General features: G+C 33.7%; 1 protein-coding gene across 1 annotated transcript; it reads left to right on the plus strand.

Annotated features, from left to right (window-relative positions):
- The first annotated feature begins 10,414 nt into the window (after positions 1-10,414).
- On the plus strand, positions 10,415-16,322 carry LOC108329846 (ATP synthase subunit gamma, mitochondrial). The gene is made up of 9 exons (XM_017564194.2): positions 10,415-10,621; positions 10,746-10,789; positions 10,937-11,089; positions 11,491-11,604; positions 12,740-12,867; positions 14,187-14,309; positions 14,487-14,606; positions 15,585-15,706; positions 15,998-16,322. The coding sequence occupies exons 1-9, from the start codon at positions 10,539-10,541 to the stop codon at positions 16,065-16,067; spliced, it is 957 nt and encodes a 318-aa protein (XP_017419683.1). The 5' UTR covers positions 10,415-10,538; the 3' UTR covers positions 16,068-16,322.
- The last annotated feature ends 149 nt before the right edge of the window (positions 16,323-16,471 follow it).

Raw genomic sequence — 16,471 nt, forward strand, 5'->3', positions numbered from 1 at the left:
TTAACAAAAATGAGAGAAGTTTCACAAATATACACTTACAAATTAAGTAATAGCCTCTTATATTTAAATAAAAGATTTCATAATTTAAACTAATTTATTTTCTTAGAAAAAATAAATTAGCAATTATGCTTTACATGTATTTTAAAATAGCAGTACTATAATTTATTATTTATTATGCTTAACAAAACAGACTATATATGCCTTTATTATCTTTTTTTTAGGATGATGGTAACAATTTATTAAATTTGAATTCTCTCATGAATTTTTTATGTATATATGCTGAATTTTTAAAATATATCCAGAAACTTTAATGCTTTAAGATAATTGTAATTTGTCAGAACTCATTTAAAATTCATTAAAAACTCTTAGTAGTGGAAAACAAATGTCAAGAAAGGAGATCTAGAAATCAGAAAGTGAAAATCAGGTGGCTGCAGGAGAATGGACGTTCGTTTTTTGTGACGGCAGTAGTTAATGTCAAATTTCAAATGTTGTGCCACTTCTCTGCATGCTTACCTTTTCCTCCAAATCTCTGAACCCATTTTCTCCTCTTTCTCTCTAAAACCTTCATCTTCTCTCTAAGAAATTCTCATCTTTTCTTTCTCCGATCATCACTCAGACACCATTTCCACTCTTCCGGTGTCAAGGGCTTTCGATTGAACCGATCGGTTTGTGAATCTGAGCTGGTAAGTTCTTCTCTTCGCTCAATCGTGCGGTTTCTTGAACGTGCAAACCAAGTTCTGGTTTCATTTGTTGATCACTCTTCTAAAATGAGTGGTTCTGATAGTGTTTTGGTTTTTACTTGGTTTAGTTTTGGAAATTGTTGAGCGTTGAGGGTAGAAGGACTTATAGAGGTGAACCAGTAACCATATCTGGAAGTGTTCGGTCACGTAAGAGGTAAGGGAAGCTTATATAATTTGATTAAGATTCTTGTTTTGAATGGATGTACGTTCATTGATTTCTGAATGAATATGAAGTATGATTGTTGATATGTTTTGCCTGTATGAAGTGTGAATATTTACTATGATATGGATGTATGAATGTATGAAGATAGATGTTGAGAAATGTATTGATAAGATTATGAATTCTAAGTCTAGAGTTTTATGTGAAAATTTATGTTCGTCACTGAAGATCTTTGACCGTTGGGTTTTCCTGTGGACTCGGTTGGAACTGGATTCTTTCTTTTGGAAAGAATTCCAGTTGAGGACTGAGCATCTTCGTTCTGTAATATTTGTATATAAGCGTTCAACCAAGGATATTTGTTCCTTGGTGTTTAATGGTAAACTTAAGTATATCCATAGGTATTTCTATATTTCGTTCGTTCGTGAACACTATTTAAATGGTATCTTATTATATTTATCAAGCCTTTCTTCTATAAGTTTAGTAGTGCTCGGTCTTACACCAAGCGCTCGTACTAAGTAGTGCTCAGTCTTACACCAAGTGCTCGTACTAAGTAAGTGCTCGGTCTTACAATAGGCGCTCGTTCTCGTTTTCGTAATCTATCTTTATAATAAGAGCGTTCGTCCAAACTCAATAGAGTTCGCTCTCTACAGTGTTCGGTCTTCGACTGACATTCGATTTCCTTGAGGTTTAGCTCATTAAGAAGCTAAGTATTCATTGGCGATCGGTTTCTTCATATGATTCCGTCAAGTATTATTATTTGGTGTCGTACAGTACCTGTCTCAATTAGTTTCGACCTAGAGTCCTAGTACTCGGCCTAGGCTTTACGGTGTTCGATTTAAACTCTCAAGAGTCAGTTCATTAAATTGGCTCACTTGGTAAACAACATTCGATTATATTAGTCTCTGAGAAGTATTATTATATTCGGTCCTTTTCACAACTAGTGAGTAACTCTCTCAATTTGATTATGTTTGAGTTGGAGACATCTTGGTCTCACTCCAAGTGTTCGGTCTTGTTCTGGATTAAAAACTAACGTGCGATATTTGGTATCCTACGGGATCATTATTCAAATTGGTTCAGTTGCGGTTTTAATAATGAAAGATGATAGAATACGATATGGATGAAATGACTTTGGTTATGGAAGAATGTTCCGGGAAGGAATATCTCATGATTTGATATTGGAATGGTAAAGTATGAATGTGGGCACGCTAAGTGTAACGCCCCGTCAACTCAGAGGGACCATCGACTGCCCCCACAGATCACCACCAGGCTTTCCAGTGTGCTTTGTCCTCACTCGCACACTTTCTGGGAAAACTTCCCAGAAGGTCACCCATCCCAGAATTGCTCCAAGCTAAGCACGCTTAACCATGGAGTTCTTATGGGCTCAGGCTACCGAAAAGCAAATGCATTTTGGTGATATGAGTAGTCAAATCAATTCCTTTAAGCTATCCTTCAACCGTATAGTCCCATACCTATACAGTCTCCAAATCCCTCTCATTCCGGTGTATGCTCGATTCGTCCATGTACCCCTTCCACCCGAAGCTGCCAGGAGCCGCTCATTGTCTGTGCCCCCTGCACCATGCTTCTTGCACCGGCGTCACTCCCCGCCCTCGTCTCCGTGCCCGGGTGTCACATGCCCACCAGCTTTTGCTCTGGTTCGTCCTCGAACCACACCGTACTGGGAGAGGCTAGGCTCTGATACCATCTGTAACGCCCCGGCAACTCATAGGGACCATCGACTGCCCCCACAGATCACCACCAGGCTTTCCAGTATGCTTTGTCCTCACTCGCACACTTTCTGGGAAAACTTCCCAGAAGGTCACCCATCCCAGAATTACTCCAAGCTAAGCACGCTTAACTGTGGAGTTCTTATGAGTCAGGCTACCAAAAATGCATTTGCTTTTCGGTAGCCTGACTCATAAGAACTCCATAGTTAAGCGTGCTTAGCTTGGAGTAATTCTGGGATGGGTGACCTTCTGGGAAGTTTTCCCAGAAAGTGTGCGAGTGAGGACAAAGCATACTGGAAAGCCTGGTGGTGATCTGTGGGGGCAGTCGATGGTCCCTATGAGTTGTCGGGGCGTTACACTAAGCTGGCGGTTCATCCTGATATTCCGTGATTACTCGTTTCTCACATAAAGAAGGGTAAGTCATGTGTGGGAATGGCAGGAGGTCCTCGTCCTTATGGTTAATTTGGACGGAACAGACTAACCTCAGGTGGCAGCTGTTGAGGGTATCCCAGTTACTACATCATCCGGGTGCACGAACGTCGTAGCTACACAGAATTCATACAGTCCGGACAGTCAGAGTCTAGTATTAGGCTTTGCATGAAAGAGTTAATGAGTTATCTTATTTAAATTGATTGAGTGAGATATATGTTGATAATTGAATTAAATTACATAAGCTTACCATATTTCTTGTCTTGTTCGTTATGTACGTTCGGTGGTTGTCCTTTTGTTGCAATGATCATCCGTATGGATGTGAGCAGAAGGAGAAGCTTTGCTAGGAAAGGTGCTTGAAGAAGAAAGTTTGGTCGAGGTAGAAGTTAAGACCGAACAATAAAGTCATTCGGTCAGAAGTTAGTTTCTTTGTGTGATAACCGTTCGGTCATCTGTTGTTTTCTTCTTTTGTATGACCGTTTGGTACGTCTTCTGTAAATCGTTCGGTCTAGATTGCATATTTGTACAGTTTTAATTTCCATGTTATCTTGTAAGGTCGTTCGGTCATAAGCGTACGTCTCATCTTTTGTAAGACTGATCTGGAATATTATTAATATGTGATTATTCCCTTATATAGTTTTTATACTATATTTTTGGGATGTTACATAATTTATTAATATATTAATTTTAACAATAAGTGGATATAAATTAAAAAATTCTTATATAAATTAGGAAATCAGTTTCTCAAAATGAACAACTTTGGAGTTTCTCTGTGTGAAATAAAAAATTTGCGCAATCCTTGTCAATTTTTGAATTATTAAAAATATATTATAAATGAAGCATTTATTATATTTTCACTGTGAATAAATCCTTTAAATCTGATTGATATTTTGAATGTAAGCCAACCAATAAAATCCAGCTGTCAATGTATGTGAAGAATATTTTGATATTTCATAGGTTGGGTATCCAAATTTCTATTCGTGCATTTTTATTGCCAGATATCTCATATGTTTTAAACTTTATAGTTTTAATATTTGCAAGACATGAAATATATTATTTTAATATAATTAAAAAAATAAAAAATAAATAATTTTTAAATATTTGTAATTGAGATTTAAGGTTTATGATTTTAGTGAATATTTCAAACTATACTTAATCTTAACCAAGAGTTGTTGTGTGTTAAAATAATATTTAAAATAATATTTAGATTGTTTTAGTCATAAGATGTCTATTTGTACCTTCATAGCGTTAGTCTACAAATTATTAATTATGCGTTAGTCTACAAATTATTAATTATAATTTTTAGTTTTATAGTAATAATTATACTTTGATTATTAAGTATAACTCTTGATTTAGTAGTAATTGATAAACCCAATAGATATTGCCCAAAAATTTAGTTTTGTGAGAAAATATGTGAGCAAGCTTGGGAAGAAGCATCAACCGATCATGGATCAAATTTTGAGACGTATGAAAGAGTTTAGAACATTAAAACTATTTTTAATGTGATATAATGTTTGTTGTATGGTTGTGTCAATTGTTTTATGGTGTATGTTAGATAGGTCAAATCATAATTGAATTATTGGATTTAGGTTGTTACATTTTTTTATGTAAAAATAGGTGTAATATGTTAGTATTAGTTATAACTTTTAATTTAGTGGTTAACGTTTAATTTAACAATTGGTATCAAAGTTAAAGTTACGAGTTTGATTTTAAGTGAAACATTTGTTCATATGTTGTTATTAAAATTGAAGATGATCCATATCATGTTACACTTTCACAATTAGCGAGTTTATAATGAGTTGGAATTAATGTAAGAGAAAATATCTCTCAAAAAAGTAATTTCATATATTTTTAAAAAGTGATATAGGAGAGGGGTTTGGACTTCTTTATATAAGAATATGAAGAAACACCCAACAAGTATTTATAACAACTAGAATCCCAACTCATAAAGACTGGTTAAGCAAAATATTTTCCTAACTAATCTTATATTTAGCACTAAGTTGACTCCTAATTAACTTAACTTATGCACGTGGGTGGTTCTCAAATTAGGAAAAACAAATGGTAGATCCTGTATTTATGAAAAAGCTCATAATTACACTTTTAAGAAACACATGTGGTGCATGAAAAATGGAAAAACCATGTGAATTAGTTATTACACTTTGAAATGGTTAGAAACTTCTAGTGTCTCTTTTCCAATGCTTAAATCATCCAACATGTGTTGCTAGGTGTCTATTGGTTGCGAATTATTCTATGAGAATAGATGAATATTTTATGATTTAATAGTTTTACAAAATTTGAAGGTTTTTAATTATCATTATAATTCGTTTAACTTGAATCTTCCTTTGACCTTTTATTGATTTTTGCTTCTTTATTTTTATTTATTTTGGTTATTGTATTTATTTTTTCCATGTCCTTAACAAACTTTTCGTTATCCTTATTTAAGTCGAGTTTGTTCATGAGAAGAAAATTATTGGATAATTCTGGGTTTATTCATAAACATTTATAGGAGTAAGTTCATGCAATGTTTGGGTTGATTAAACTTTGATTAATTTCAAAAGAAAAAAGTTTCAATTCAAGGTGGAGTTTTGTAGATCTTTGTCATTTTTTTTAAGTGTGTATTTAGTGGTTGGTGATGTTGTCCTTAAAGGTTGTTTGATATTTAATAGATGTGTATAATATCAACTATTTGATAACTTTAAACTTATCTTATTTGCTTAATGATTTTGGTGACCCAAAGCAGATCATCAGTTAAACTAATAATCTTTGAATATTTTTTTTGTTAGAGTTAAGTTAATGTTCCTTGGATATTTCTAACTACTTTAAAAGAATTATATGATTTAAAACTTATAAGATCGAGGCATGTGTGGATGCGAAACACGTTGATATTCTACTACGTAAGATCATTAAATGGTTATGCATGACGAACCTTGTGTTTTAAATATTACCATTGTGACTAATGTATCAATATTCTATTGTATCAAAACTATGATAGAAGTTAGTAGTCTTTTAATTCCTAAGAATCTTTGGCATACTTAACTTTTTGTGTTTCAAAGTTATTTTAGTTATGAACATCCTTTTCTTCATGTGATAACACCACTTTAAACATAGAATAGTATAAACTAGCTTTATTGCATTAAAGTCTTCGTAGAGATTCACAAATCAATAGTTTGATAACTTATTGAGATAATCTAACAAATTCAAATTGAATTAGTGTTTTATCATAAAGTTTCACCTTAAGCTTTTCAACTTTTATTGTATAAACTTCAATATGAATACCATTTTGGAGTTGTATGAGTTAAGACAATTTGATGACTTTACTAAGTATGAGCTCCTTGAAAGGATGGTCTTTGATGAGCCCCTAATCCCCACAAATGATGGAGACACATGATTAAGGAAAATAAGATGTTTAGAAGAGAAGTTTATTCACCTTTTTTATTTGGTTTAGTTTTATTGTCTTAGAATAAATTATAAACTCGTGATTACTCTCTTGTTTTTGTAGGATTGCTCTTTGAAGAAAGGTTATCTTTTACCTTTTAGAAGTGGGAAAACGTGCATCTTGCTCTCCAAGGCAAAGGAGTTGCTCATTGTTTGTCCTAGCTTCTAGAAACATGTATTTGTAATTATTCTGAGGTACTCATTGCTTCCAAACGCAAGGGAGATGTCCATAGGTTGCCTAGTTTCTAAAAACATGTTTACTATATTTGTTTAAAGGTCCCTACCCATTACTATTTAATGGAATCTCTAGACCACATGTAAAAGGTTGACTAACATTAAATTTGAAACACCTTAATATGCTTTTGTGAGCTTTGTTCTTGTGAAAGTGTTTTACTATTGGTCTTATCTTGAACATAGGTTCAAGTGGCGACAACCATCACTCATCTTAGGTTCTATTATCTTCATCTTTTATTTCATTTCTGAGCTTATATGTCTTATGTTTATTTACATGCTTTCGTTATTTATATTGTATTTCTTATGTTGTCTTTATTTGTTTCACTTAATTGAATATCTTTCTTTTCTCTCTTTCCAGCTCACTTGAAGTGCACGTTCACATCTATGTAACCTTTTGGTTATCTTAATTTCTAGTGAGAAAATACTTGAAACTTTCTTGGGAAACATTAACACAAACATCTTGTACTCATTCAAAATATACGATGAACTTGCAACAATCTTATATTTTTGTTTCTTTTTCTAATTTGCTTGAAATATATATATATAATTGGGTTAGGTTTACGAGTATCAATGAAATTCATTCCATTTACACAATAATATATAATAAAAATATTATTTATTTAATCATTTTAATGTAAAAGAAAACAATTTTATCATATTATAAGTAAAAATTTCATGATTTGTCGGGATCACATTTAATGAGTTATGGACGTTGGTTTGTAAAACCAAAATTGAACTATGTTTCTATTTTTTTCTGTTTTTTAGTAATTGCAATTATGGTTGTTTTGCTGTCTTGTTTTTGTTAAATTTTGTGTTGTATAAATACTGTTGTGGTCTTGTAAATGTTAAGAGATACACATTTAATACAGTGCATTTCCTTCATATTTGTTACTGTGAAAAGTCTATTCTTTCTCTATTCTTCGTTTCTGAGTATACACCAATCGTTACTGTGAAAAGCCTTTGTGTACAGTCTTGGAAATACCGAAGAAGTGTCGAAGGTATCAAGATTGTTGGAGTTTTTGAATTTACAGATTCAAGATGGCTGCGAATGGAAGCATTATTCAAGGTGCACACCCAGTGTTTGATGGAAAGGGATTTAATGATTTGAAGATAAAGATGTTTGTTGTTTTTGGGTTTCAAGATGTAGCGGATGTGGTAATGAGTGGGATTGAAGACCTAGATGTAAAGCTACTGAAGAAGTCAAGAAACATTACATGAATCTTCAAAAGTTAGACAACAAGGCTATATTTAAATATTTCTCATATACAGATGTGTTGGATCAAAGATATTCAATAAAATCTACAGAGCTGCAACAGCAAAAGTGCTGGGAAATTTTGTAGAAAACATATGGAGAAGGAGACAAGAACAAAAAGGTCAAGTTGGAGACCTTGAGGAGACAATTTGAGTGTTTCAGCATGGACGAAAAAGAAACAATTGTTGATTACTTTGATAAAATTCAGGAGTACGTGAATGCAATGAGGGTCTGCATGGACACAATCTCTGATAAACAAGTAGTTGATAAAATTCTGAGAACATTGCCACAGAGGTTTGATCATGTGGTAGTCGTAATTGAAGAAACGAAAGATGTGGAGGAGATTGAGTTAGAAGCTTTACGACATTCTTTTTGAGGCGCATGATTATAGGATGAATGAGAGAAGGCAATGAACAAGCTTTCCGAGCTAGAGTGGTGAAAAAGGGAAAAAGCAGCAATCGAAAGGGAAAGAACAGAAAGTGTACAGGCTGAAGAAGGCTTTATATGGCCTTAAGCAAGCACCAAGAGCTTGGAACAAGCGCATTGATGGGTTTCTCGACAAAATTGGCTTTGTCAGATGTATGTCCGAGCATGGACTTTATGTTAAAATTTGTGAGAACAGCAACAGAGTTGAGAATATTATCATTTTCTTGTATGTAGATGATCTTCTAATCATGGGCAGTTGTGAAAGTCTAATAGCTGATTGCAAGTGTGAACTTACGCAGGAGTTTGAAACAAGTGATTTGGGAAGTCTGAGCTATTTCTTGGGAATTGAATTCAAGAGAACTTCACATGGGATGGCAATGATCAGACCAAGTATGCAAAAGATATGCTGAAAAGGTTTGGTATGCAGCAGAGTAACTCTGCAAATAAACCTGCTGAAGTAGGATTGAAACTTGAGAAAAATCCCGATACCTTTGTAACACAATATCACAACATTATGGAAAGTTTGAGGTACCTTTGTAACACACGACACGACCTGACTTGAATTTCAGTTTTGGTTTATGGAGCAAATATATGCAAGAACCAAAGATATAACATTTCCTTGCGGTAAAACGAATACTAAGGTATTTACATGGAACTGAAAATCTGGCATTTTACTGTCAAAAGGAAGGGATGAGCTGATAGGGTATTCTGATGTTGACTGGTGTGGTGGCAAAACCGATAGGAAGAGCACAACTGACTGCATGTTTTTTCTTGGTGAGACACCAATTTCCTGGAGTTCTACGAAGGAACCTGTGGTGGCTCTTTCTTCCTGAGAAGCTGAGTATATAGCTGCCTCTGGTGCAGCATGTCAAGCCATTTGGCTGGATTTCCTGATGAGCGAATTAAAGGTGGAGCAAGTGTGCAGATTGAAGCTGTTGATAGACAACAAATATACAATTAATCTTGTCAAGCATCTAGCATCTCATGGGAGGAGCAAACATATTGAAATCAGATTTCACTTCATCCGTGAACAGGTTTCAAGTGAAAAATTATATATTCGTCATTGCATGTCAGAAGTCCAAGTTGCTGACATGTTAACAAAACCTTTGAAGGCTGAAAGGTTCAAATATCTTAGGGAACAAACTGGAGTTGCTGATGTATCAATTTTGGTTTGAGGAGGAGTGTTGGTTTATAACGCCAAAATTGAACTATGTCTTCTTGTTTTGCTTCTTTTAAATTCTTTTTGTATACATACGGTTGTGGTCTTGCAAATGTTAAGAGAGACACATTTAATACAGTTCATTTTCTTCATATATGTTACTGTGAAAAGTTTGTTCTTCTTCTGTTCTTAGTTTATGAGTATACACCAATGTACTGTTACATTGGATTTCTTTAGATTGGATTTATGATCATTGTTTTGATATCTTGATAATTTAGTAATTATTGTTTCTATTTATGTTATCTATAAACATTAAGAAGTATTGAAAATATTAATTTTTATTTTTTTAAAGAGTTAAGAAAAAACGAAAATATTTTAGACAATGAATAATTAATCCTTTAAAAATATGCTTTACCGACAAAACTTAACCCAAAAATATTTAAAAAATAAAATACTTGTTTTTAAATTTCTATTAGTCACATTATCACTCGTAATAAAACTTGACCTACATAAAAATAAATTAGACATAATAATAGTCATACAACAAAAGTTAATTTTATGATTGGCAGAATAAAAAAAAATGTACTTTATAAAAATCACGCATTCTCTTTTTCATTACTTTTAATGTTTTATGCATGAATAAGAATTACCCATGACAAATTTTCAAGGAATGAAAAAATGATTTTTTTTTTGAAAGAGTTAAAAATGAACATTTTTCTCTCTTTTGGAAATTAAATTTAACTAAATTGCAATTTTACAGCGTTTATTTTTGCTAGTATTTACTTTTCCTAGTAAAGCAGTAACAAACCTACGGGGAATAGAAATGTGCGTGGGGCATGTGATACATAACGCAGCATCCATACATATGAGACCATATTGAACAGTGTTGGCATTGTTCCTGAACGAAAACAAATAGGGGCTTCTTCAGTTGTCTGTGTGTAACACCGCTAGGGTTTCGCAAGAGCGATCACAAACGAAGATGGCAATGGCTGCTGTTCTGCGTCGCGAAGGGAGGCGTTTGACCCAACCAATCAACGCTCTCCATTCCTCTCTCATCTCTCAGTCAGTTCTTCCCTTTCTCTTACAATTCCTCAAATCTCAATTCCACTCTCTTGTTTCCCCTCTTGCACAGATCTCGAATTTGTATTATCGATCTTACACGCTAATTAGAACGTGTTTTTCACAGAGACCAAGCTCCTCATGGTTCGCGCTCCGTTTCCACCCAAGTAGGTACGATCGGTTTTCTTCTCCCTTTCGCCGTTTCTTAATTTGGTCTTGGAATAAGCTTTTTATTTTGTGTGTGTATGTGTTTGATTGTGTCCTTGTGTTGGACTTGAACGAGTGTTGATTTGTAATGGTTTAATGAAATTGACGCAGTGAGGAACCGAATGAAGAGTGTGAAGAATATCCAGAAAATCACCAAGGCCATGAAGATGGTTGCCGCATCCAAGCTTCGAGCCGTTCAAACAAGAGCTGAAAATTCCCGTGGCCTCTGGCAACCATTCACTGCCCTTCTCGGTGACAATCCAAGTATGTTCTCTTATCATTATTGTTATTATTTGTTATTGTTGTTGTACCCTATATCGTGATCTAAAATGCGTATGAATTTTGTATTAGATTTTTATTATGAATCGTCTAGATTTGCTATTATCAGTAGAGAACTGTTACTTGTACGACAACGGAGTGAGGGAGAAAAAAAGAAGAGAATTTGAATTGTAACGAATGACGTGATAGAAAGAAATTTACGCAAAAGTTGATGTTGTGCAAATTATTGTATTGTATGGCATTTCTTGTTATTATTATTATTAACGTGATCTTTGTTAGGAATTTGCGATCTTGAACATGTGCAATTGCTTCATTAGATTTGTGTTTGTTAATTTTATTTTTCTGATGATGCCCTGATCTTCGTTTGGTTTTTGTTTTTTTTTAAGGTGCTGATGTTAAGAAGAATGTTGTTGTTACCGTTTCCTCGGACAAAGGTCTTTGTGGTGGAATCAATTCCACATCTGTCAAGATAAGCAGGGTTTTGCACAAATTGAATTCCGGTAATTTTTGCAGCTGTGTCTGGTACAGACTTCTTATACTGTGTTGTTTTTAAAACATTAAAAGTGAAATGGTTGGAAATGTAAGTTTGTAATGTTGGCTGGTTTTAAACCACTCAATGTTTTGGATCCTTTTAACCAACTGACGGGCTTATGTTATTTTCAATGTACAGAACCTTTTTGCTATGTAATATACTTTAGTAGGAATGTCAACGAGTCCTAATGATGTAGTCCCTAGATTTTTATACAATCAAGAAAACGAGGAAAAAATATCACTATCATGTATGCTCCTGAAATATTATTTACCTTGATAATTGGGTTAAAATTATTATATTATATGATGTGAACGGGGGATCATTTGGTTTTAACATGTATTATGTCCAAAATCTTAAAAAGTCATAAAGTTAATATTAACTGTAAAATCAAGCCTGGGCGATCTTACTGTTGGGTCACATGTAGATATCAAGTTTTAGGTGTAAGGTTTGTTAAGATATCTCACATTGGTTAGGACTATGGCCAGAATCCTACTTATAAGACATGCGTATCCTTCTTTGTTGAGCTATGTTTTGGTTCATATGGGCCAAGTTCTTTTTTAACTTAATATTGTACTCAATCTAGATTTAATATTAAGCCAAGTATAGAAGTCCAGTCCTACTAACTTCATACTCTAGATATTCGTCTACAGTGTGAAGGGTGTGTTATTTCTCTCATTGGCTAGAATATGATGTAATTCTCCTTATAAGATATATGAACAATACTTCTCCCTTCAGCTTCTTTTGGTGTTGAGCTAAGCCTGGTCCATTTCTAATAGCACTGTTGCACACCATTTTTTTTTACATTCTGAGTTTTACTAATTTTATGTATAAAAATATTTGCTTTCTCATTTTCATGACTTCTGTTATTATTTATTTATTTTAGCTTAAGATATAAACTTTTGCATATTAATTATGAGTATATCTTAAATTTTGGATACTTCTTTTTAGCATTTTATATGTAGTATAGAATATTTAATTTGTATGTATGATCTTTAATAATAGAAGGCATCCCGCAATCCACTTTCTCACTGTTATGTTTTCAAGGTTGACCTATCTGAGATTGATAACTATGATTTTAATTGTGTGCCTATTTACTACAATAGGGCCTGATAAAGAGACAAAATATGTCATACTGGGAGAGAAGGCTAAGGCTCAATTGTTACGTGACTCAAAGAAAAATATCGAGCTCTCCCTTACTGAATTGCAGAAGAATCCTCTGAATTATACTCAGGTTAGCTTGTTGTGTCTCTCTTCCATCCAATGGTTCTTAAGTTTTGCACAATTATATTTGTGCCTCTATATTTTTTTTTCTAGAGCCTGCTTTTGTTTTAATCTACTCTATAGTCTGAAAATTAAGCTTTTCTCTGAATTGATTATACTACAGATGGTAATAGAACCAAAATTTTGAAGATTTTGAAAGTTTGGTATTTCAATAGGCAACCATTTGTGAGGATAAAAGGAATCAAATAATGGAGAATATTGAGGTTGAAGCAGAGAACAGTAACATAATATGTTACAGATGTGAAATTTTAGAATGCTTTTGAATAATAAATACTATGTCGAATATTTTCAATGCAATTTATTTTCTCTGCTCAGCTGCTTAAAAATTAAACTTTTAGAAGAAAAACTGAAATTATAACCTTCCTCTAAATGGTTTTAATAACACATTTTCTGATTGAGCCTAATATGCACGTTGGCCTTTGTAGCCAACCTGACTCAGGTGAGCAAATCTTGTTCTTGTTGAAATTCAAACATAGAACATGTTTGGTTTACTAGATTTATATATATATATATATATATATATATATATATATATGTATGTATGTATGTATATGTATGTATATGTATATGTATATGTATATATTAAGTCCATTAAGATAGAGCATCGCTAGGTCAATGACTGCATGTGTGGTATTGTCAGCTTAGAAATTCAGTGGTTCCATCATGTTTTGTTCTTAAAAGGTGTCTCAGAGGATTAATGAAGGAAGGTGTATTCAAATTGTTCTTGGTCAATTCGTAAGTGATGTGAGATTATTGAGCATATTAAAAGAAACCTTAGTCAAAGGCTAAGGGTAACAAGGGTTCATTTTTGGAACCAGTTTTCCTTTTCCACATATGATGTTCTAACCTAAAGTCCACTAAGGTTGAACATTGTTAGGATTAATCAATACATCTAAGGAATTGTCTGTTGAGTGGCCTCATCATAGTTTTATCCTTAAAAGGTATCTCAGTGTTAAGAAAGAAAGACACTTTTAAATCGCCCTTAACCTTAATTCCTAAAAAAATGAGACTATTGGATGTAGCGAAACAATAAATATATGTGTTTGTATGTATGTACGTATACACACGCATATTCTATATAGCATTCTTAACATACAGCTAAGCCAATGTTTTTCATTGCTAAAATAAACATATTGTAGTACTTGATTTTGGTGTCTGCAAATGAAATTTGTGTCCGACATATTTACATTTAAAATAAATATGCTTGATTTACTCAATTTTGCATTGAAATGTGGCCTTTTGTCTTATGCTATTTGTTGGATCTTTCAGGTGTCTGTCTTGGCAGATGACATTCTAAAGAATGTGGAGTATGATGCATTAAGGATTGTTTTCAACAAATTTCATTCTGTTGTTTCATTTTTGCCAACAGTGTCAACTATACTATCTCCTGAGGTACTTCTATTTACTGTATTTTTTATATTGTCTACAGTATTAAAAATTTTCTATTTGAGTCCTGTCATCTAATCTTGGTTTATTGTTGCTTTGATATTTTGGGCACGTTTTGGAAAGATATGCTTTGGTATTCTGCCTTTTACTTTCAACTTATGAAGTAAGGTAATTTTCATGTAGGTTATCGAGAGAGAGGCTGAATCAGGAGGAAAGCTTGGGGAACTAGATTCATATGAGATTGAAGGTGGCGAGACAAAATCTGAAATTCTTCAGAATCTGGCTGAGTTCCAGTTTTCTTGTGTAAGTAATTTTAAAAACATTCTGACAAAATAGCTTTTAGTGCATTTTTTTTGCTTTACTATAATGGATATTAATATAAACATCTGGTATTGGCCTATTGAAATTTTATGGTAATGTTTCTTTTACTTAGTTCATAGGAAATGATAACTCGATATCTTTTCATACACGTCAAAATGATAGAAAAAAATATCCTTTAACCCGACACCCTATATGTCTACTTTTCCTAAACTGATGGCAATAAAATAATATCTTCACAAGAGAAAATCGTCCCTGATGAAATGACTAATTGTTGGAGCCCAGGGCAGGTCTAAACATGAGCGGTGTATGGGGGATGGATGTATGTGTTCTTTTATCTGCACGGGAAGAGGTTTCTAGGATTGCAATTGGTGACCTCCAGAGACTAGGGCAACGACCTTATTGTTGTGCTAGGACTAACCCACAACTATTGAAGCTATACTAAGGAAAAGAAAGAAAGAAACTTGGCAAAAGTTCCATGGTCGGAATTTATTCCTGTTGTATATTATACACTGAAAGAACCACCATGCTAACTAGTAAAATGTGTGATCCTCCTTTTAATAGACCTTTTCATTGACGAATTCTGAATTGTTTTCCCATGTCAATAAGAAAAATGAAAATTTTGATAAATAAAATTCACACATTATAGCGAACATATGCTTAGTGTTCGCCACCACCACCACCTCTCCCTCTCCCTTTCCTTAGTGGACTGCTCCTGTGGTTGCTTGTACACTAGGTTTGGTGAAATAGCATGGAATTGAGAGGAAATAGAAGTGATGTTTAAAATTGAGGTTGTTTGGTAAAGATGAAATATGAAGTTGGAGGTCCCATACAAAAAAATCATTTACATTGTTAGTTGCCCATATTAACCTTTTATTGCACGTCTCACCTTATCATTTGGTTCCAGTTTCAGAAGCTTATATGTCTTTTTTTACGACCATGCTTTCCTTTTACACTATGCAGGTCATGTACAATGCGGTGTTGGAGAATGCTTGCAGTGAGCAAGGAGCAAGAATGTCAGCCATGGACAGCTCTAGTAGGAACGCTGGGGACATGCTTGATCGTCTCACCCTCACTTATAACAGGTCTCTTTTTCTTTCTCTTCTACATGCCTGTTTAATCGTTTTCAACATTCAATTCTTTAGTGGGAAATATATAAAATGATGGGTAGGAACTCGTAAGTCTAAACAGTATTGGTGATTGGAAGAGAGAGAAACTAAGTATTTATATGTCTTTGAAGTTAAGAGGGTTTCATTTCATGTATCATTATTACTATTCCTTGGATCTGGGCTATCCAATATGATTCCATTATTATCTGCCAATACAGTTTTGCACTTTTTGTTTTGACTGACTGGTCTCTGTTAATTTTGTGGCAGAACTCGTCAAGCATCTATCACCACAGAATTGACAGAGATTATCTCTGGAGCTTCAGCACTGGAAGGTTAATTTGTGGGGAGCAATCTGTAATATACTCAACAGTGGCGATATCAAGTTAATATCGTTGGTGCCACATTTTTTTAGTCTCTCACTCCTTCGACTTCTGTAATAAGTTTTCCATGGCGGGATCCATTTTCAGGATTCCCTGGTTGAGACTATATTTCTGGAATTGTGTTTTTTATGTTAAGATAGAGTCTGTCTTTTTTTAACTCGAAATGCATTATCATAAGATTTTTTCCCATTCTAATAATGTCGTTTCTCATACCCCAACATTGTGAAACAGTTGGACAACTGTGTTTTATTAAAGCGGTATGCTAGTTGGTGTTATTCCCGTAGGATTAAGTGAGATAAAATTATTTATAACATTTTTTTATGGAATATTTGTTCAAATTGTTTCTGAAATATTTGACATC

This window comes from Vigna angularis, chromosome 4 (assembly GCF_016808095.1).
Source record: "Vigna angularis cultivar LongXiaoDou No.4 chromosome 4, ASM1680809v1, whole genome shotgun sequence".
Lineage (NCBI taxonomy): Eukaryota > Viridiplantae > Streptophyta > Magnoliopsida > Fabales > Fabaceae > Vigna > Vigna angularis.

What these genes read in the sequence shown, in the direction of transcription:
- LOC108329846 (XM_017564194.2), top strand. Translation starts at nt 10,539, where the DNA reads ATGGCAATGGCTGCTGTTCTGCGTCGCGAAGGGAGGCGTTTGACCCAA. An exon ending in CATTCCTCTCTCATCTCTCA is followed by an intron (nt 10,622 to 10,745) that starts GTCAGTTCTTCC and finishes TGTTTTTCACAG; the next exon opens with AGACCAAGCTCCTCATGGTT. An exon ending in CTGAGTTCCAGTTTTCTTGT is followed by an intron (nt 14,607 to 15,584) that starts GTAAGTAATTTT and finishes TACACTATGCAG; the next exon opens with GTCATGTACAATGCGGTGTT.